The following is a 21,461-nucleotide window of genomic DNA, read 5'->3' on the forward strand; positions in this document are numbered from 1 at the left end:
ACTGGTGGGGGAACTTGGGGAGCAGGGTACATCAGCCAGAACAGGACTGGATCTGGGGACCGGTCTCAGAGAAGGATCAGTGCAGGGAAGGAGGAACCCCAATATTTGCTGAGGGCCCGGTAAGTACTAGGGGGTGGCTTTTCTCATACATTATAGTAGTCCCACAGGGTGTTACTTTCTCACATTACAGAGGAGGAACTGAGGTGCTCGCTTCGGCAGCGCATATACAGATGAGGAACTGAGGCTCAGAGAGGTAGATTAACTCATCCAAAGTCACACACTGGTAGGTTTTACGAAAGCCCGTGCTCCCTTCAGGGAGGTTTCTGTCATAAGTGGAAAGGATGGAAAATGAATGTTGAAAATCGGGGGCTGGGAAAGTCCTATGAAGGCAAGCTCTCTCTCTAGTGGTTCTTTTTGTTTTTCTTTGTTTCAAGCCAACCCTGGGTAAAAATATCTTAGAGCATATCTCGGCAGAACTCCAGCTACTGGTCGTCACATGATGCCTCATGGCTCAAGGCTGTTCTAAGCTGTTCCCCTGCCCGCCCCATCCCTTCTTCTTCCCATCAGGCCGCCCCACTCCTCCCAGACTGTACTGTCCTCTGAATCCTCCTCACAGCCCTCACGGGAGGTCTATTGAGTGACCTGTAGATCCACGTGGGCCCCATCAAGGCTGTATGACGTGAGTCAAGCTGACCTGCTCTGGTGTCCTCAGTGTCCTCTTATACTAAGGGATGGGGCTGGCCTTCTAGAATTTCACTATGACAGCACTGTGGACCTTTGGGATATGATAACTTTTGCATTAGAGGACATCCTCGGCTCTGCCTACTGAATCACCAGACAGTAGCATCCCCTAGACGCAGTGGCAACCAAGAAATAAAATAAATAAAATAATAACCCTACACACTTTCATGTGCCCCCACCATGCTACATAATCCCTGGCTAAGAACCTTTTTAGCCCCCTCAGCCATGAAGACCCATTTGCAAGTCTGGGACTCTCAGCTTCCTTCCAGAGACCCCACAGTGCAAAATCATTGCTCCGTGATTGGACGCAAGGATGCATGTGGCTCCAGGAATGCACTCGAGAACAACTTCAGCTCTCATTCTCCTAGATACGTGTCCTTACCACTTCTGACTCTCGCATCATCACCTCTAAACCAGGGAATGATAGCAGCACCCTCTCTGGTCGGGGTGGGAGGAGTTATCTAGCACTAAATTCAATGCCAAGGCTGTGGACAACACTGGTTCGGGGCAGCGTGGCGGGATCTCCCTCTGTCTGTGCTGTGCAGCCGGTGGCCTTTTCCTTCATGACACTTAGTGCCAAAGTGATTGAATTGATGACTGATGGGCTCATTTGTTTACTGCCTACGCCCTCTGTTAGATCACAGGGTCCACGAGGGCAGAGAGGAGCTGGATCCCACCTTGCTCAAGGTTGAGTCCCAGGGCCTGGTACATAGTCGGTACTCAGTAAACAGTTGTCAGGTGGGTGAAAACCTAAAATCACCGCCTCGTCTTTGTTGTCTGCAGCCCACCGCCTTTCCTGGCCAAGTAACCAAAGAAATCATCTTCCTTGACTCATGCAAAAATCCATGATGGAAACCTCGGCCCCCACAAAGAACTATGACATGACGACGGAATATGACTATGAGGGCATAACCCCATGCCAGAAGGGGGAGGTGAGGGCCTTTGGAGCCCAGCTGCTGCCCCCCTTGTACTCCCTGGTGTTCATCATCGGCCTGGTCGGCAACATCCTGGTGCTGCTGGTCCTCATGCAGCACAAGAGGCTCAAGAGCATGACCAGCATCTACCTCCTCAACCTGGCCATTTCGGACCTGCTCTTCCTTTTCACGCTGCCCTTCTGGATCGACTACAAGCTGAAGGATGACTGGAGCTTCAGTGATGGCACCTGTAAGTTGCTCTCGGGGTTTTATTACACGGGCTTGTACAGCGAGATCTTTTTCATCATCCTGCTGACCGTGGACAGGTATCTGGCCATTGTCCACGCCGTGTTTGCCCTGCGGGTTCGGACCGTCATCTTTGGTATCATCACAAGCGGTGGCGCGTGGGCCCTGGCCCTCTTGGCCTCCATCCCAGGCTTCTACTTCTCCAAGATCCAGTGGGAGTTCTCCCACACCACCTGCAGCCTCCACTTCCCTCACGAAACCCTCAAAGCCTGGAAACAGTTCCAGGCTCTGAAACTGAACATGTTGGGTCTGGTTTTGCCCCTGTTGGTCATGATCATCTGCTACACCGAGATCATACGGATTCTGCTCAAACGACCCAATGAGAAGAAGGCCAAAGCCGTCCGTCTGATCTTTGTCATCATGGTGGTCTTCTTTCTCTTCTGGACCCCCTACAACCTGGCCATATTGGTCTCTGCTTTCCAAGACAGCCTTTTCGCCGACGAATGCAGGCAGAGCAAACAGCTCGACCTGGCCATCCAGGTGACGGAGGTGATCGCCTACACGCACTGCTGTGTCAACCCCGTGATCTACGCCTTCGTCGGGGAGCGGTTCCGCAGGTACCTGCGCCAGCTGCTCCGCCGGCTGCTGTCCACGAGCTTGGTTAAAAGACTCCCCTTCCTCTCCACGGACAGACTCGAGAGGGCCAGCTCTGTGACGCCCTCCACCACGGAGCAGGAACTCTCCGCGGGGTTCTGACTTGGGCCCCTGGAGGCTGATCCCAGACCCAGCAAGGGTGACCTGCCAGGCGCGCTGACCCAAGCCGAGGCAGGTGGGATGCCTGGCACAGTGTGGAATTGCAGCCGTGTGGGGGTGAGTGAGTTTAAAGGCAGTCTAGACTAAATCACTTCTGGGATGACTGAGCCATCTCCAAGAACTCCTCCCTGGTAGAAAGGAAGTGAATGAGCGAAATGGGACATTCCAGAAGACTGGAACAGAGGGTGCCAGGAGCTTGGGCCCAAATGGGATTTCATGATTTGTGAGCATTAACATTTGTAAACAGAGCCACTGAGCCTCCCGGGGCCCCTGCCCCAGCCCCCACCACCAGTGAACTTGGAAGTGGGGATTTCCTGCTGACTCCAATCTGAGCATTGCAAGAGCCAGCAGCCTCCTCCCCACCCTCACCTACCCCCACCCCACCCCCCACTGCAGGTTTCAGGCTCTTAGAAACCCCGAGGAACAGAGGACTCTATGATGGAACATCTCGAGCCCTAGTGGGAAATAGGATTGGGGAACAGCCCTCGGCAGTGGAATGGAGAAGCCCTTGGCCAGAATCGTTACATTTGCAAAAACCAAACAATCCAGGCCGTGGGCTAGACACAGATCACATGCATAATACATTTGACTTCTTGAAATAGCCACGGAGGGGAGGGAGTCATTATTTCCATTTACCAGTTTCTTCTTTCTGAATATTTTCCAGAATCTCCCTTCCTTGTAAATTGGATGAGGCGGGAGTACATTCTGCTGGCTTTATTGCAGAAACTAATATCAGGCAGGAGACAGGGTCGATTTCCCTGCTCCGCTTCCCCACACAAGCCTTCTGGTTTTACCGATCAGAGCTCCGGCTGTTACCTTGGACCCATCCGCAGGAAAAAATGACCTGGTGTGCAAGCCGACAGTGAGGCTGAGAGAGAAGGGGGTGAGGTGGGATCTCACCTTCACGTGGAAGGTTGAGAGGACCCTTAACTCGAAGAAATGTATTTCCCCTCAATGTCCTTAACACCTGATCTCTCACCAGGGATCTCCTGGTCATCATGTCTTTCTTCCCTTTTCCCTAGGACATGTATTTCTTTAAAAATAACAACAACAACAAGAAACAAACAGCTTAAAAACTTCAAGGGGAAAAAGAAAACACCCAAAGCACCCAATTCTCACTACCCAAAGACAACGACTGTGCCCTCTTCTATGTATTCTCTGTTAGTTTGGTGTTTGCTAACTCCTGTGTGTATTTACGATGATGACAAAGATGGACTTCAACTGTACTCCTGCTGTGTTTTGTTCTTAAGTAGAAGTATGTTGGGGTCACTGTCCCAGGTGAATAAATCATATTAAAGCACTTTTTCTGAAGGCTGCACTGAGTTCCACACCAGGGCTACACCCTAATTTATGCCACCGATTTCCCCATTATTGTTTGCACATGTCAGTTCAATCTAGCAGTGACCAGTGTCGACTTCTCTGAGTTCTCTGAGCCGTGGGAGGCACACAGGTACAGGGACACCTGGAGACACCCGCCGGGGTGAGTGGGGCTGTGGTGGAGTCCATGGCGCTGGGCAGCAAAGGGGAGGAAGGAATTCGTCGGTCAGAAAGTACCCTGAGGGAGTGGGTGTCCCGTCTTACAACACAGTGACATCATGGGCTGGCTGCTCTCTTTTTGGACACTAGAATTGTGCTTTTATCCAGCCGCCCTCCCCATCATGCAGGGACCTACTATGTAGGCGTGCTTTCTTTGTGTAAAGAGGTTGGTATCACGAAGGTCTGGATAGTTTTTATCTGGGAAGGAGACAGTCACACTGCCCTCAGCTTATGTTTCCACCCAGAAAATGGGGACAAATCCAGGCTTTGGGAGTCAACGGGGAAGTCAGTTTTCCACTTGTAAACCTGCCAGTTAGTCTCTGCAGTGTGGAGAGAAGAAGGCATAACAGAATTAAAAAAACATTTGTCTGCCCCTTTTGTCAAATAAGACAGCATCAAGAAACAATGTTTGAGCCACAAAACTATCCTAACAAGAAAGGTTGTCGTGACGATGTCCTCCAGATCCATTTCTGAAAGAACCCTTATGTTTTAACTTGTCACAAAGGCAATAATGTTCATTGTAGAAAACTGGAAACGGATAAGAAGGCCAAAGAAGAAACCAGAAGCATTTGTAGTCAGTAGCCGCTACCTGCGTACAGCATCTCTTAGCACACTAATGTCGCAGGGCATCTCCTTCCTGTGTTGGTTTACACACACACACATCTGCAATCACACAACACTTTTTTGCATAGCTGTGGTAAAACTGGACCTCAGTGAGCGCTTACTAAATGCTGATCTCTGAGGCCCCCGTTTCTTTATAAAGTGAGGCTAAGATGAGTATCTACCCCCATGGGGAGCAGATTTAACCTGAGGACTGAATGAAGCAAAGCAAGGAAAGTGGGTGATTTCTTTATAACTTTTTATTTTTATTTATGTATTTTTTTATTTTTATTTTTATTTTTATTCCAGCCAGTTAACATACAAATGTACGATAGAGGGATTCAACACTTGCATACAGCAGCCGGTGCTCACCCCCAGTGCCCATCTCTGATTTCCGCCACCCCTCACCTACTCTCCCCAGCAGTTTGTTCTTTGTAGTTAAGTCTGTTTCTTGGGTGATCTTTCTCCAAATCTATCAGATAAGAGATCTGACGCCCCCTGCCAGGGCTCCTCCTCAGTCACTCCAACCCTTCCTGAGATGCCTTCCTGCCTCCAGCTCCACTCCTTGCTCCCGTGTGTGGGGGTCTTGCCCCGGTTATTGCTGTTTCTAGCATTTCGTCCTTCAGAAAGGTTGTCAGAAGAGCCCAAAGAACTTCCACCTCTCTCATCCAGATTCCCCAGCTGTCAGCATTTTACCACCTTTGCTCTAATTTATCATTCTCTTGCTCCCTTCTTCTCTGTCTCAAAAGAGAGACAGGGAGATAACTAGATATAAACGTACTACTTTTCTCCAGCACCATTTGAGAGCAGGGTGCAAATATGGTGCCTCATCAGCCTTTTGTACGTCAGGATGATTTTACTAGAAACAAGGATGCTCTTCCACGTGATCAAGGCAGAAACGAACTGACACAAGATCAGCCAGGTAATCGTACCTTCTTTCCAATTTTACCCACTTTGCAAATAATGTCCTTCATAGTCCCAAGACCTAGAATTGTTTCGTTAGTTGGGATGCCTTCTTAGTTGCTTTCAATCAGGAACACTTCTTCAGGCTTTTCTTGTCCTTCCTGACCTCAACATCTTGAATGCCATGGTTACCCGGCTGATGGTTCCTTGTTGTGGGTTTCCTGATGTTTCCTGATGATTAGGGTCAGGTTATGCAACTAGAGCAGGAATCTCACAGAAGTGATGCTGTGTTGTTCTCAGTGCATCATATCGGGAGGCGTTTGGTGTCAACCTGTCCCATCACGAAGAATGTTAAACTCTGTCACCTGCTTTAGAAAGTTTCCACCAGGTTTCTACACTGCAAATTATATTATACTTAATATTTAATAAGTGCCCATTATTCGTGGGCATTTCACTATAAAAAATAAAAGCATCTTTTCTCCTCCACCTATGTATTCATTCTTTCATTTATTTACATCATCATGACCTCATAGATTCCCTTTTTATTTAATGGGATAGAATCTGATATTATCTTTACTGTTTTGATGCACAAACTGTCCCAGATTTATCTACTGGGAGCCCTTCAAGTTGGATCCCACATCCTTTTGTTATCCTTTCTACTAATTTTTAAGACCTTTCTTATTTTTTGGCATATAAGGTATAGGTGATGCACAGCACAAGGAAGCATCAACAAAATGAAAAGGTCACCTATGGAGGGGGAGAAAATATTTGTAAACCATATATCCACAAGACGTTAATATCCAACTTATACAAGGAACTCATACAATTCAAAAGTAAAAAACCAAATAACCAAATATGTAAACAGTGAACCTTGGGACACTACATCAAAAGTAATGACTTACTGTATGGTGACTAATATAACATAATAAAAATAATTTAAAAAAATAAACAAAGAACCTGAATAGACATTTCTCCAAAGAGGACATACAAAGAGCCAACAGAGACATGAAAAGGTGATCAACATCACTCAGGGAACATCATCATCAGAGAAATACAAGTCAAAATCACAGTAAAATACCACCTCACACCCTTTAGAATGTCTACTATCAAAAAGACAAGAGATGACAAGTGTTGGCGAGGATGTGGGAAAAAGGGGGCCCTGTCCACTGTTGGTGGGGATGTCAGTTGGTACGGCCACTATCAAAAACAGGGTGAAGTTCCCTCAAGAAATTAAAAATGGAGCTACCATATGATCCGGCAATTCCACTTCTGCTTATAAGTCCAAAGGAAACAAAATCCTTGTCTCAAAGAGACATCTGTATTCCCCTGTTCCCTACAGCATTATTCACAGTAGCCAAGGCATGGAAACAACAGAAGTCTCCATCAACAGATGAGGGAAGAAAATGGAATGACCCAAGGTAGAAGTCCCATTCTTTTTTTTTTTCTTTTTTTAAAGATTTTATTTATTTATTTTACAGAGAGAGAGAGATCACAAGTAGGCAGAGAGGCAGGCAGAAAGAGAGGAGGAAGCAGGCTCCTCGCCGAGCAAAGGGCCTGATGCGGGGCTCGACCCCAGGACCCTGAGATCATGACCCGAGCCGAAGGCAGAGGCTCAACCCACTGAGCCACCCAGGTGCCCCTAGAAGTCCTATTCTAAGGGTTTTTTCCTTCAGTTTTATCGAGAAATAATTGAACATAATCACATGTTTACGACACACAGCATGATGGTTTGATTTACATATATTGTGAGATGATGACCACAGTAGGTCTGACCAACATCTACCTTCTCATACAGATACAATTTTAAAAAATGAAGGAGAAGAAAGGAGGAAAAAATTTTCTCCCTGTGATGCAAACTCTTAGGATCTACTTTCTTTTCTTTTTTTTTTTTTAATTTTTTAAATTTCTTCTCAGTGTTCCAGAATTGATTGTTTATGCACCACACCCAGTGGGATCTACTTTCTTAACACCTTTCCTATATACCCTACAGTGGTGTTACCTGCGGTCACTATGTCATACATCACATCCCTGAGACTCATTAATCTTTTAACTGCAAGTTTGTACCTTTTGACCCCTTTCCTCTGATTCCCTCTTCTCCACCCTCTGCCTCTGGTGACCACAAGTCTCATCTCTTTTTCCATGAGTTTGTTGTTGCTGTTGTTTTTAGATTCCACATGTAGGTGAGATTACACAGTATTTGTCTTTCTCTGTCTGACTTATTTCACGTAGTATGATGCCTTCTAGGTCTATTCATGTTGTCACACATGGAAGGATTTCCTTGTTTTTAATGGCTGAAAAATATATATCACAATTCTTGATCCATTCATCCACTAATGGACACTCACTTGGGTTGCTTCCATGCCTTGGCCATTATAAATAATGGGGACATGGGGGTGCAGGTATCTTCTTGAGCTCGTGTTTTCATTTCCTTTGGATATATTTCAAGAAGTGGAATTGCTAGATCATATGATAGTTTTATTTTAATGTTTTGAGGAAACTCCATACTGTTTTCCATAGTAACTGTTCCCATACACAATCCCAATGGTGCCCAGGTGTTCTCTTTGTGTCCCATCCACACCGGCATTCGTTATGTTTGTCTGTTTGATGATGGTCTTTAAAACACGTGTGAGGTTATATCTCACTGTTATTCTAATTTCCTTCTCCCTGATGACTACTGATGCTGAACATCTTTTCATACACCTGTTGACCTTGCATACATCTTTTTTGGGGAAATAGCTATTCAAGTACTTCGCCCATTTTTAATTGGGTTATTTCTTTTTGTTTTTGCTTTGTTTTGTTTGTGATTGATTTCCATCAGTTCTTTATAGATTACATACTAACCCCTTATCAGATATGTGGTTTGCAAGTATTTTTTTTTCCATTCTGTAACTTGTCTTTTCACTTGGTTGTTGGTTTCTTTCGCTTTACAGAATCTTTTTAGTTTGATGTGGACCCACTTGTTTATTTCTTATTTTGTTACTTATACTTAGGTACCATATTTTTAAAAATCATTACCAAGACCCATGTCAAGAAGCTTTATTCCAGGACCACCTGGATGGCTCAGTGGGTTAAGCTTCTGCCTTTGGCTCAGGTCATGATCCCAGGGTACTGAGATTGAGCCCCACATTGGGCTCTCTGCCCAGCAGGGAGGCTGCTTCCCCCTCTCTCTCTGTCTGCCTCTCTGCCTACTTGTGATATCTCTCTGTCAAATAAATAAAACCTTAAAAAAAGAAAAAGAAGAAGAAGAAGCTTTATTCCAGTGTTTTCTTGTAGGAGTTCCATTGTTCAGGTCTTATATTTAAGTCTTTAATCCATTTTGAGTTAATTTTTTTGAGTGGTGTAAGATATAGATTCAGTTTCATCCTTTAATGTGTAGTATCCAATAAGTTCTGGTATGTTTTTTTCATTTTCGTCTCAGGGAACTTTTGTATCTCCCCCTTTAATTTCTTCCTTGATCTATCAGATGTTCAGGACAGTGCTGTTTAATTTCCATATGTTTGTGAATTTGCAGTTTTTCTCTTATTGCTGATTTCTAGTTTCATGCCATTGTGGTCAGAGAAAATAGATAGTAGGATTTCAATCTTCTCTGATTTTCTAAGACTTGTTTGTGTCCTAACGTATGGTCTGTCCTGGAAAATGTTCGTGCACACTTGTATTCTACTGTTGCTGGATGGAATGTTCTGTATATGTCTGTTAGGTGCATTTGGTCTAGAGTGTTGTTCAAGGCTGTTGTTTCCTTATTGATTCTCTGTCTGGATGATCTATCCATTGTTTGGAGTAGGGCAACAAAATCCCCAACTATTATTGTATTCCTCTTAGCTCTATTTAGTTCTCCTCTTAGCTCTGTTAAAGTTTGCTTTACATTATTAGGTGCTCTGATGTTGGGCACATAAATATGAACAATTGTTTTATCTTACTGATGTATTTACTGCTTTGTCATTATATAATGACCTTCTTTTTTAAAAAAATTTATTTTTTCAGTGTTCCAAGATTCATTGTTTATGCACCACATCCAGTGCTCCATGCAATATGTGCCATCCTTAATACCCACCACTAGGTTCACCCATCCTCCCACCCCCCTCCCTTCCAAAACACTCAATTAGTTTCTCAGAGTCCACAGTTTCTCATGGTTCATCTCTTCCTCCAATTTCCCCCAATTCGCTTTTCCTTTCCTTGTCTCTTTTTGCCATTTTTCGTTTAAGGTCTATTTTGTGTGATGGAAGGATAGCTACTCCGGCGATTTGTTTTGGTTACCATTTGTTTGAAATATCTTTTTCTATCCCTTTACTCTCAGTATGTGAATGTCTTTAAGGCTAAAGTGAGTTTCTTGCAGGCATTATATTGTTCAATCTTGTTTTTTTATATATTCAGAATTCTATGCTTTTTAATTGGAGAATTTAATCCATCTATGTTTAAAGTAATTATTGATAGGTAAGGGCTTGCTATTGCCACTTTGTTTTCTGTTTGTTTTTTTTTTAATAGATCCATTGTTCTTTATTTCTTATACTGCTATCTTTTTTTGTGGTTTGATGTCCTTGAGTATCAGTATCTTTGATTTCTTTATCTTGTTCTTTTGTGTAATTACTTTAGGATCTTCCTTTGTGATTATCGTAAGACTTACATAAAACAGACCCTAACAACAACCCATTTTAAACTGATGACAACTTAATTTCCATAGAATTCATAAACATTACACTTTTACTTCTCCTCCCCTTCACATTATAGGTTATTACTGTTACAATTTACATGTTTTTTATATTTTATAACTAATAACAAATTATTGTAGTTATAACTTTTTTCCTACACTTTTGTTTAAATTTTAAACTAGAGTTGTAGGTGAATTATGCACCACTATTACCATATTGCAGATCTAACTATATCTTTACCATTACCATGAAATTTATGTTACCTCTTTATGTTTTTATGATGTTAATTAGCATTCTTTTACTTCCACTGAAATAACTTCTTTTAGTATTTCTTGTAAGGTAGATCTGGTGGTAAAGTTTTTAATAAGTATCATTTTCTTTTCTTCCCCATTTAAAAAAATTTGGTAAAATACACATAAAACTTATCATCTTAACTATTGTTAAGTGTACAGTTCAGTGGTACCAAATACATTCATAATGTTGTGTTAGCCATCACTATCATCCATCTCCAGAACTCTTTTCATCTTGTAAAAATGAAACTCTAAACCCATTAAACAACATCTTATTCCTCCCTCCCCCCAAAACCCTCATATATGTGGAATTGTGCATAAAATATGTGTATTTTGTCTTTTTTGTGACTGGCTATTTCACTCAGCATAATGTCCTCAAGGTTCATTCATGTTATAGCCCAGGTCAGAATTTCCTTCCTTTTTAAGGCTGAATAATATTGCCCTGTATGGATGGACTTCTTTTCTTCTCTATTTATTTGTTAACAGACACTTGAGTTGCTTCCATGCTTTAGCTATTGTGAATAGGCTACTATGAACATGAATGCACAAATATCTCTTTGAGACCCTGCTTTCAATTCTTTTGGCTATATATTCAGAAGTCAAAATGCTAGTAATTCCAAATCATTTTTTTCTTTTTATGTATTAAGGGTAAGTATTTTTGTTTTTTATGTATGTGTTTTATAGTATGTGGTTTTCAAGTTCATCCAATTCCCACCACCAGGCTCACCACCAGTAGAATATCCAATCCATTTCTTTCCCCTGCTGCCACTACTCCATAGAGTGTATCTTGCACTAATCTACTCTCTTAAAGATGGGTGTCAAGATTGCCTCCGACTCAGTGCTCTCATAAATAAAGCTGCAATATCCTCATACAGACTTGGACTTGAAATGCTGGATCATGAGAAGGCATAAATTAGTTTGGTCCACATTGCTACTCCCTATGCCTGAAATTTCCTCTTCCCACATCCTTACCAACACCATGTTATACTCCTTTCTAATCTTTGCTAGTCTGAGTAAAGGGACACTCACAGTTGTTTCATTTTACATTTCTCCAATTATTGGTGAAATAGAATATCTCTTTATATGTTTGCTAGGCTTTTGAGTTTCTTCTGTAAGTTCCTTGTTTTTATCATTTTTTCAATTGGGTTTGCTGTCATTTCTTGTTGATTTGCAAAAGTTCTTTGTATATTTTGGATTTTAATTTCTTAATGCCTTAGACATTGCAAATGACTCATCATTGTCTCAGCTGTATTACTTTATGTATAACATCCTCTGTTGAATAAATTCTTGATCTTGATGTAATAAAATCCATGAAACTTTGTCTTTTGTTTTATGCCATTTACACGTAGTTTAAGAACTCTTTCTCTCCCCTTATGTACCAATGTTATTCCATTTTGTCCTATATATTATTGCCTTTTAGCATAATAGTATTCCATTTCTCATTTAGGTCTTTAATCAGGTGTGTGACTATGATAGGTTGCTTAATGTCTCAGAGACTCCTTTGAAATGGAGATAATAGCCATATCTAGCTAATAGGGTAGTAATGAAGATTAAATGAGTCAATGCATTTGGAGTGCTTAAGAGAGTACCTGGCACATAATACCTTATAAGGGATAACTGCTACAATGAAAATACATTTATTTATTTAAGTGCCACATTTAGTAAGTTATTCAACGTGTGAAAATGTAGTAAAAATTAAAAAGGTGGTTCTAATAACTAAAGCTTGAGAAACACCAACCAAATGGAATACATTTTGATTTTTTCCATATGTAGAGGACTCAGTATTGGCAGGGGCAAATAGAAACCCTGATATTGTCTGATTTTACATTTCCTTCCCTGTCACACTCACTCCTCCTCTTAACGGGGCACCCCAAACTCAGTGCAATAACTAACACTTTCTACCATGAAACTCTCTGGATACATTTTTGAAAAAGAAAACTGATTTTCAAGTCCATAGCTGTCACTCTGTTCAGACATAGTTCAATGCAATCAGATCTCTGTCATGCAAGAATCTGGACAGAGTAGGGTCTTCCTGCTCTGAAGTTGTCCAATCTTTATTCCAGTCCTTCATTTCCCATTCCTACTTTCTGTGGTAGAAGCTGAGGAATGGTGTAAAGACTGATACCTGGATGGCAGCAAAAGAACAAGGGTCATAACTGTCTAAGGAGAGCCAGCAGAGCTTCCATTCTGTCCCCACTCCTGGGCACTGTGCGTCTTGGAAGAAGGAAGGGGTTATTCAGGTCCCCCCCATCCCCCTTCCATCCCCCATGGGAGGAAGTGCCTGCCCATATGCACTACCTCAACCAGAGTTTCCCTCCAGTTTTAGCCTCATGCAGCTGCTACCCTGCCCCATGCCTCTGAAGCATCTGTATCCTTTGGCCACCATGAGTGGGTGGGCTTGCTTGCCTTGTGCCAAGGCTTTAGGATCATTTAAAGCACAGGGACCCTGGAAGCCTGGAGCTGTGACATGTTCTGAAGCCATCAGCAGAAGTTTTGGATATTGTTAAATTATAGAAACCCTGTAAGTCTCTTTTGCTACCTGTCTTCATAGGAAAGCAAGAGGAAACAGTCCCTGGAACAGGGCAATGAAGGGGGAAAAGAAGAGCTAGCAGTAAACTTCATTTATCCATGTATGTGTTTATCCACTCAGCCAAATGCCACTACTCACATGTGCATTCGTTTATCCCTTCATTCAGCATAAGCTCCTTGAGCAGATACCTGGGGCATGTAGACCACTGGGAGAAGCACCTGCCACCCCCACGGGCACTGGAGTCTTCCATGTGCCGTGATGGGATAGGAGTTGCATGATGTAGTCAGTTCAACACAGGGGAAACAGGCCTGGTGAATTGATTTTGGCTAGAGACTTGGAAGTTCAGCACCAACTGACCTTGTAGTTTTTGTTTGACCTCCAGAGCATTTTTCTTGGCTCTTAATTTAACAAATCTAATTTAACAAATCTTAATTTAACAAATCTAAAATTGGAAAAACAAGGTGTGAGGCATTCTAAGCAAATTTCGAAAAAGAGCAGTATTTTACTAAAAGAGAAATGTGCCTGCTTGTATAAGGACACACAATACAAAGCATGCAATACAAAGATGTCAGGCAAAAAACAAAAAACAAAAATAAACCCACCCAAACTAAAAATTAAGATGCCAAAATTCAAAACCTCTAATACATAAGGCAATCTTACAAAATCTACATGAAAACCACTGGGATTTTCCCACTACACAATCATTCCGTATACCCAATGATTTTAGGTTATGAACAGAGATAGAAATAGATAGGTCATAGAAGAAATGCAATAGTCATTAATATAAAAATACTCATCACAATAGTAATAAGAGAAATGTTAATGAAAATGAGATACTTCTTTTGCCTGATAAGACAGTGGAGAGAGTTTATTTCATTCCATTAATGAAAATACCCAGTGCAGGTAAGGATGTGGCAAACGATGTTTAACAATCATCTGTGAAAGCCTTCTGCCCCAGAGTGTTCCCTACTTTTCTTTTCACTTCTTATAAGTTCTCCTCAGAAGGAAGGTTTGGTGCATTTTCTTTGAAACAATGTCACACTCCAGTGATTTCCTCCTGTTACTTTGATGCCTGAGACACTTTAGGGAAGCTGCTAAGGCACTGTGGTGTTCACACCTGACCTCACTGTGGTGCCTTATCAAGACAACTCTGTCACGCTGCAGCATTTGGTTTACTTAGTTCCCAAAAGGGAGGGGGAAAAAAAGGAGAAGTCACTCCCATAATTTAAATTTTGAACATGCATCTTTGTAAAATTGCAGAAGTTCAAGCAGCTTCGTACTTCTGTTTTGTCAAAACTCAATTTTCTTTATCTTCACGAGGAAGCAAGGCTCAGAGTTGTCCTGAAAGTAAGTAGAATGGGCATCACTAAATGTGACCACAGAAAAGCTGCAAGGATGTTGTCCACAGCTGTGCTCATCATGAGGGAGAACTAGAAACTCCCTGGAGGGCCAGCATTCATTTATAGCAGTGAATAAAATAGCCTGCTTCTTCCTGCTTTGGGGGGGCACCTCTTATATATTGAGGGTAAATGAGGGGACAAACAAGAAGCAAACCAAAACCAAAACAAAACAAAACAAAAAAACCAACATCCCATAATGGGCTACAGTCAGCTTGAAATAATTCAAAAAACTAATTGTGCAATCTCTTCCCAGTTCCGTGATGAATTATGAAACATCAAGGTTATGTACTTTGAAATCAGATGCGGTTGGAGTATTTACACCAGGGAAACTGGCAAATGTTACAAATCAGGGCTTATTTTGAAAGCCAGTTGTCAAACACTTCCCAGGTCCCCAGTGTTTATAGTATGTTTGTGAAATGGAATATTAAGCTGATATCCATATTCACATTATAGAAAAATGTCTCATCATAAAACAGTATGTGAATGCAAAAAAAAAAAAATGAACTTAGACCCTTACCTCACACCATACATGAAGATTAATTCCAAAATGAATCATAGACTTAGATATAAAAGCTAAAACAAAAAACTTATGAAAGAAAACACAGAAGAATTCTTCAGACTTTGAGCTAGGCTAGGGAAATAATCCCACTTACAATAGCATCAAAAAAGAAGGAATACTTGGCAATAAATTTAACCAAAGAGGTGAAAGTTCTATACATTGAAAATTACAAGAAACTGAAGACACAAATAAATGGAAAGGCATCCTGTGTTCATGGATCAGAAAAATTAATACTATTAAAATGTTCTTTCTGCCCAAAGTCACCTATAGATTGAACAAATCAATCTCTATCAAAATCCCAATGGCATTGTTTACAGAAATAGGAAAAAAAGGTATAATTTGTATGGAACCATAAAAAACCCTGAGTAGCCAAAACAATCCTGAGAAAGCAGAATAAAGCTGGAGGCCTCACAATTACTGAATTCAAACTTTATTACAGAGCTATAATAACCCAAACAGTATGGTACTGGCACAAAAACAGATACACAGACCAAAGGAACAGAATCAAGAACTCAGAAATAAACCCACAGGTACATGATCCACTAATATTTGACAAGGGGGTTAAGAATAGTTAATACTTCGGGACGCCTGGGTGGCTCAGTGGGTTAAGCCTTCGGCTCAGGTGGTGATCCTAGGGTCCTGGAATCGAGTCCCACATCGGGCTCCTTGCTCAGCAGGGAGCCTGCTTCTCTCTCCGCCTCTGCCTGCTTGTGTGCTCTCTCTCTCTCTCTTCCTCTCTGACAAATAAATAAATAAATAAAATCTTTTTAAAAATAAAAAAAAAATAGTTAATACTTCAATAAGTAGTACTGCGAAAACTGGATATTCACATGCAAAAGAATGAAACTGGACCCCCACCTTACACCACTCACAAAAATCCGCTTGAAATGGATTAAAGACTTAAAACATCTGACCTGACACTGTACAACTACTAGAAGAAAACATAGGGGAAAAGTTCCTCGACGTCGATCTTGGGGAAATGTTTTGGATGATATGAAAAGCACAAGCAACAAAGCAAAAATCAACAGCTGGAACTACATCAAACTTTACAGCTTCTGCAGAGCAAGAGAAGTAGTCAGCAAAATGAAAAGGCAACCTACTGAATGGGAGAAAATATTTGCAAACCATCTAACTGAAAAGAGGTTAGTATCCGAAATATGCAAGGAATCATGTAACTCAATAGCACCATGAACATTCATATGTTGGACCTAACTGTTCAGGTTATTGATAGGAAACTTTAGTTAAAAGTGTGGAGCCCTTTCCTTCTTAGTCCAGCCTGCTGCCTCCCTTTTTGAGAAGAATGCATCTCACCTGTGCGGTACAGGGACGGCTCTGCCAAAAGATCTGAGCTGGGGGTCCAAGTGTCCCCTTCCTCCCTTGACTGATTTGAATCTACCCACATCAACTTTCATGCCTCTGCCTCCCCTTCTCCCTGAGTTGATCCGTCTGCAAAAGATCTCAGAGTTGCAGGGGCTCCTTTCACTCTACAGGACGCCCAAACAAAACAAAACAAAAATAGATTCCTTTCCAAAGACTATTACGTATCAGGACACAAGGAAATAGCAGATTAAATTAACATTGTGAATGATGAGCTGATAAATAAAATGTGGCGTGTCTGAACAAAACTATATGATTCCACAATTAAAAAATGAAGTTCTGATACATGAAACCTTGAAATGTGCTAGGTGAAAGAAGCCAGTCACAAAAGACTACTTACCATATGATTCCTTTTATGCTAAATGTCTGGATTAATTGGCCAATCTATAGGGACAGAAAGTAGGTGAGTGGTTGCCTAAAGTTAGGGCAGGGGTGGACGGCTGTTGGTGAGAAAGGACGAGTGACTGCTAAGAGGTAAGGGGCTTCTCTTTGGGATGATGAGCAGTTTTTAAAATTGTGGAAATGGTGGCACAACTCTGAATGTACTAAACACCACTGAGCTTTATCCTTTGTATGGGTGAATTGTATGGCAGGTGACTCATATATCAATAAAGCTGTTATATTGAAGGAAGGAAGGAAGGAAGGAAGGAAGGAAGGAAGGAAGGTAGGAAGGAAGGAAGGAACACTAGCTGACAGGAGTTGAGATATAAAGAAGAACATGGTAATAAGTGGGATGGAGTAAAGGATGTGTGACGTTAGCAGACGCAAAGACCTGGAAGTGAGAGGGAGCTTGACTCATTTCAGGAACTAGAAGTAGCCCACAAAGACAAAAGCACAGAGTGGAATGGGATGAGCCAGGAGAGGAGGGGACCAGGGTTCCAGCAGGGACCTGACCACCGGAAGCCCTTTAGACCAACTGAAGTTTAGGACCTTACGCAGTCAGCAAATAAGCCTTAAGCTTAGGAGTGCCATGATCAGAGTTGCATTTTAGAAAGATCGTTTTGGGTGTAGAAAGGATTAAGAGAGGGTAAGACAGAAGAAGGGGACTCTTTTATCAAGAGGAGGCTGTATTTCCCAAGGGATGAAATGATGGTGGTCCCACACAGGGAAGTAGCACTGAGGGTAGAGGCAGATATAGGCATTCAGGAGGAAGGATCAGCAACACTGTGCAGATGAGGTCTGTGTGAAGGTCAGGGAGCCCCAGGTATCTGTTTCTAGTGGAGGGTGTCGCCATTTGCTGAGACTGCGAACCCAGCTGGGGGTGGTGGTGTACTGATGAATTGGGTTCTGGGTGGACATGTTTCCAGTGGCTGCAAGATGTCCAGGGGGTACCTGGAGACAGGTCCTCCCAGGAGATCTTCTAAATGTCAGCATTTGGTAACCAAAAGATTTCAAACACAATCTGGGTTTCTGGCTTCTCTGGAAAACCAGAAGTTCTAGCCACCTCTTACATTCACTCTTTACCAGGGCTTAGCAACCTACAGTCTGCACGACAAATCTGACCTTTGGCTTGTGTTTGCATGACTTGTAGAGCTAAGATTTTTTTTTATACATAGGGTTGTTAAAACAAAGAAGAATAGTGACAGATGACACGTGGCCCATATACCTACAGGGCTTGCTATCTGGCTCTTTAGAAAAATGTTTGCTGACCCCACTCTTGGAAGTTATCTACTCATGCTGAGTTGCTGTCACCACCTTCCCAAGGCTCTTGTGCTCCCCGATTGCCCCAGACCCCACTGCTCCCTATCACTCCCACCCAGCCTAACTCACTTGTGTACAGTTTCTCCCTGGCCCCTGACTAAGGTATTGTGACAAGTGAGAATAGGGCCAGAAGCCAAGGCAAACAACCTTCCAGAAATAGGCAGGGAGAAGCCTGAAAGGACAATCAGATAGGTAGAAGGACCACTAGGAAGGTAGTTTCCTAGGTAAGAAGTTAGAGCATTTCAGGAAACAATTGGTGGACAGGGTGTTGGGTTGGCTGAGCAGCTGGGCTGGGGGAGGCTTGCCGAGGGAGTGTGGGGCCATGAGCTTCTATGGGATGCAGAACAACTGGGAACCAGATGTCAGATTGGAGTGGGTTGGGGAACAGGTGGCTTGATGTATAGCTGTGAGGAGGAGGGGAGGAGATGGGGCAGCGGCTAGAGGGATCAAGGGAAAGACTCCACCAGATGGAAGAGGCTTGAGCTCAGAGAGGGAGAGGTGGAAGTTGAGGGCAGAGCTGATGGGGCATAGTCTGCAGAGGGGACAGGGACAGGGACAGGCAGGACTCGCCCTCACTGTGTGCCCGGTGAGAATAAGACTGGGACGGGTGAAGGTACAGGTGAAGTGGGAGGACTTCTAGCAAAAATTAAATGTTTTGTCCTGATGGCTTCTATTTTCTTGGTGAAATAAATGATGCGGCCACCTGCTGATGAGGGCAGGGGGACAGGTGGAGAATTCTAGACTGAGAAGGTTTAAGACACATGTGACCCAGAATACCCAGAAGAGGGAAACTCAGAAGTGTTGCTAGGTGGCTCTGAGAAGTCCGCCAAGCCGGGAAGCTGTAGCTTGTGGGGGCTCCGACTCTTCTAGGCTTCACTATGTTCCCCTGTGCCCAGGGAGCAGCCTGGGCATGCGGGGCAGGAGTCTGAGAGTCACCGAGGCGTGACTATCTTCCCCTCCCTCTCTCCAGGGACACTCTACGTGTGAACTGGCAGGAAGTCAGAGCTCTTGGCCAACACAAATATTTGAATCTGCATACTCCAGCCAGAATTTTCAGCAGAATAGGAGCTATAAGTTCTTTCTTAGAAATGTGCTATGTTTACAATTTTGAAAGCAGAAGAAAAGAAAAGCAGAAGGAGCCCTTTCTTAAAATCTTCCTTAAAATCAATGCAATTAAACATGAGTTGCAATTATCATTTGCCAAGTAGCTCATCATTTTTCTTCAGTTTGCCGTATATCGTTTTAATTGGTCTTCCTATGTACAAATGGTTGTATTTATTTATTTGTAATTTGAGTATGATTGACATACAATATTATATTTGTTTCCAATGTACAAATGGTGATTTAACATTACATACATTATTAAATGCTCACCATGGTAAATGTACTTAGCATTTGTCACCATGCAAAGTTATTACAATCGTATTTACTATATTCTCTACTCAGTACTTTACACCCGTGGGACTTAATTTATTTTATAACTGGAAGGCTACAGCTCTTAATTCCTTTCCCCCATTTTGCCCATTCCCCCAAAAAGTCCCCTCTGGCAAACACCAGATTGTTCTCTGTGAGTCTGTTTCTGTTTTGTTTTTGCTTATTCATTTATTTTTAGATTCCATGCGTAAGTGAAATCATAGAGTATTTGCTTTTGTCTGACTTATTTCACTGAGCAAAACGTCCTCTACCTCCACCCGGATTGTCACAAAGGGCAAAGTTTCATTCTTGTTTATGGCTGGATAATATTCTACTGTGTGTATACCACATCTCCCTTTTCCACTCATGCGTCGACGGACACTCGGGCTGCTTTCACAATTCAGCTACTGCAGATAATGTTGCCATGAACATGGCGGGTGCAGATAGCTCTTCGGATTGGTGCTTTGGTTCTCTTGGCATAGATGCCGAAAAGTGGAACTGATGGTATTTCTCCCTTTTTTGACGAGCCTCCATTATCTCTTTGCTTTAATGACAGTGGTCACACTTAGCAACAATCACACAGATCTGGTAGCACCTGTTCTCCCATTTCACCTCACAATGGCGTTGTGAGGCAGAGAAGGCGAGGGGCAGGGCAGAGGCACAGGAGAGAGGAGTGTGATATGTCGCAGGCAAATACATTAGGCTTCGGATAAACCCAAGTTATCCCAAGCTACCCTGTGAAGGGAAAACTAAAATCAGAATTCTGAACTCTCCCCACTCCGGTGATATAGGAAAAGATGGGAGGGTGCCGTTGGCACTGGGAACCCTGAGGTCAAATTCTAGCTTTGACCTTGGTGTGAGGCTTGGTTCCCTTGTCTGGGAGGTGGGTATTGACGGTGGCATTGACTACAGAGGGTGCAGGGAGGTTCAAAGGCACTGGGGTGCATGGCGTGTGGCAAACAGTCAATGGGGCTGCTGTTTCCAATTATTATACAGAGACAGGAAAAGGGGGCTTCTGAAGGCCTGGCCCTCCGTCTAGCTTTAACACCAGCTTCGGGACCTGAGGGGGGTCATTTTCCCGCCCTGGGCCCCCGTTTCTTCACTTACAAGAGGAAGCCACTGGATCCAGCACTGACACCTCTGGGTGATTGAGCCCCAGGTTTGGGAAGCTGCAAATGAGGAAACAGAGATCAGGGGTGTCCTGCATCCTTGCTGGTAAGTAAACTGGAACAGTCTGTCACCGAGCCTTAAGCGGCTCTTAATAATCTCATTATTTAGGGGAACCTGGGTGGCTCAGTGGGTTAAAGCCTCTGCTTTCGGCTCAGGTCATGATCCCAGGGTCCTGGGATCGAGTCCCGCATCAGGCTCTCTGCTCGGCAGGGAGCCTGCTTCCTCCTCTCCCTCTGCCTGCCTCTCTGCCTACTTGTGATCTCTGTCTGTCAAATAAATAAATAAAATCTTTAAAAAAATCTCATTATTTAGGCTTCTTTATATTCTCTGTCTCATTCACTTGACCCACTTACACTATGTGTTTGTTGTCAGTCACCGCACTAAAACAACAACAAAAAAAACCCAAAACTTCGTGGCTTAAATTAACCAAACTCTTATGTGTCAGGATCCCACAGGTGGCCGAGGGCTGCTTCTGCTTCTTGAGGTGCTGGCCAGGGTGCTGGGATGGCTAGAGGGTCCAAACTGGCCCCCCTCGCATAGCTGGCAAGTTGACACCGGTTGTCCCCCAGGAATTCAGTCCCCCGCATGGCCTCTCCCTGCAGCTAGCCTCTCTGTGCAGCTC

General features: G+C 43.0%; 1 protein-coding gene across 1 annotated transcript; it reads left to right on the forward strand.

The window, feature by feature from the left end:
- Positions 1–1,589: 1,589 nt before the first annotated feature.
- LOC308350770 (C-C chemokine receptor type 1-like) lies at positions 1,590–2,657 on the forward strand (the record flags this gene model as incomplete). Its single annotated transcript, XM_080816263.1, has 1 exon — positions 1,590–2,657. One exon carries the CDS (start codon positions 1,590–1,592, stop codon positions 2,655–2,657), a length of 1,068 nt encoding a protein of 355 aa, XP_080672389.1.
- Between the last annotated feature and the right edge of the window lie 18,804 nt (positions 2,658–21,461).

Source organism: Martes martes, assembly GCF_963455335.1.
Source record: "Martes martes genome assembly, chromosome: 1".
Taxonomy (NCBI): Eukaryota; Metazoa; Chordata; class Mammalia; order Carnivora; family Mustelidae; genus Martes; species Martes martes.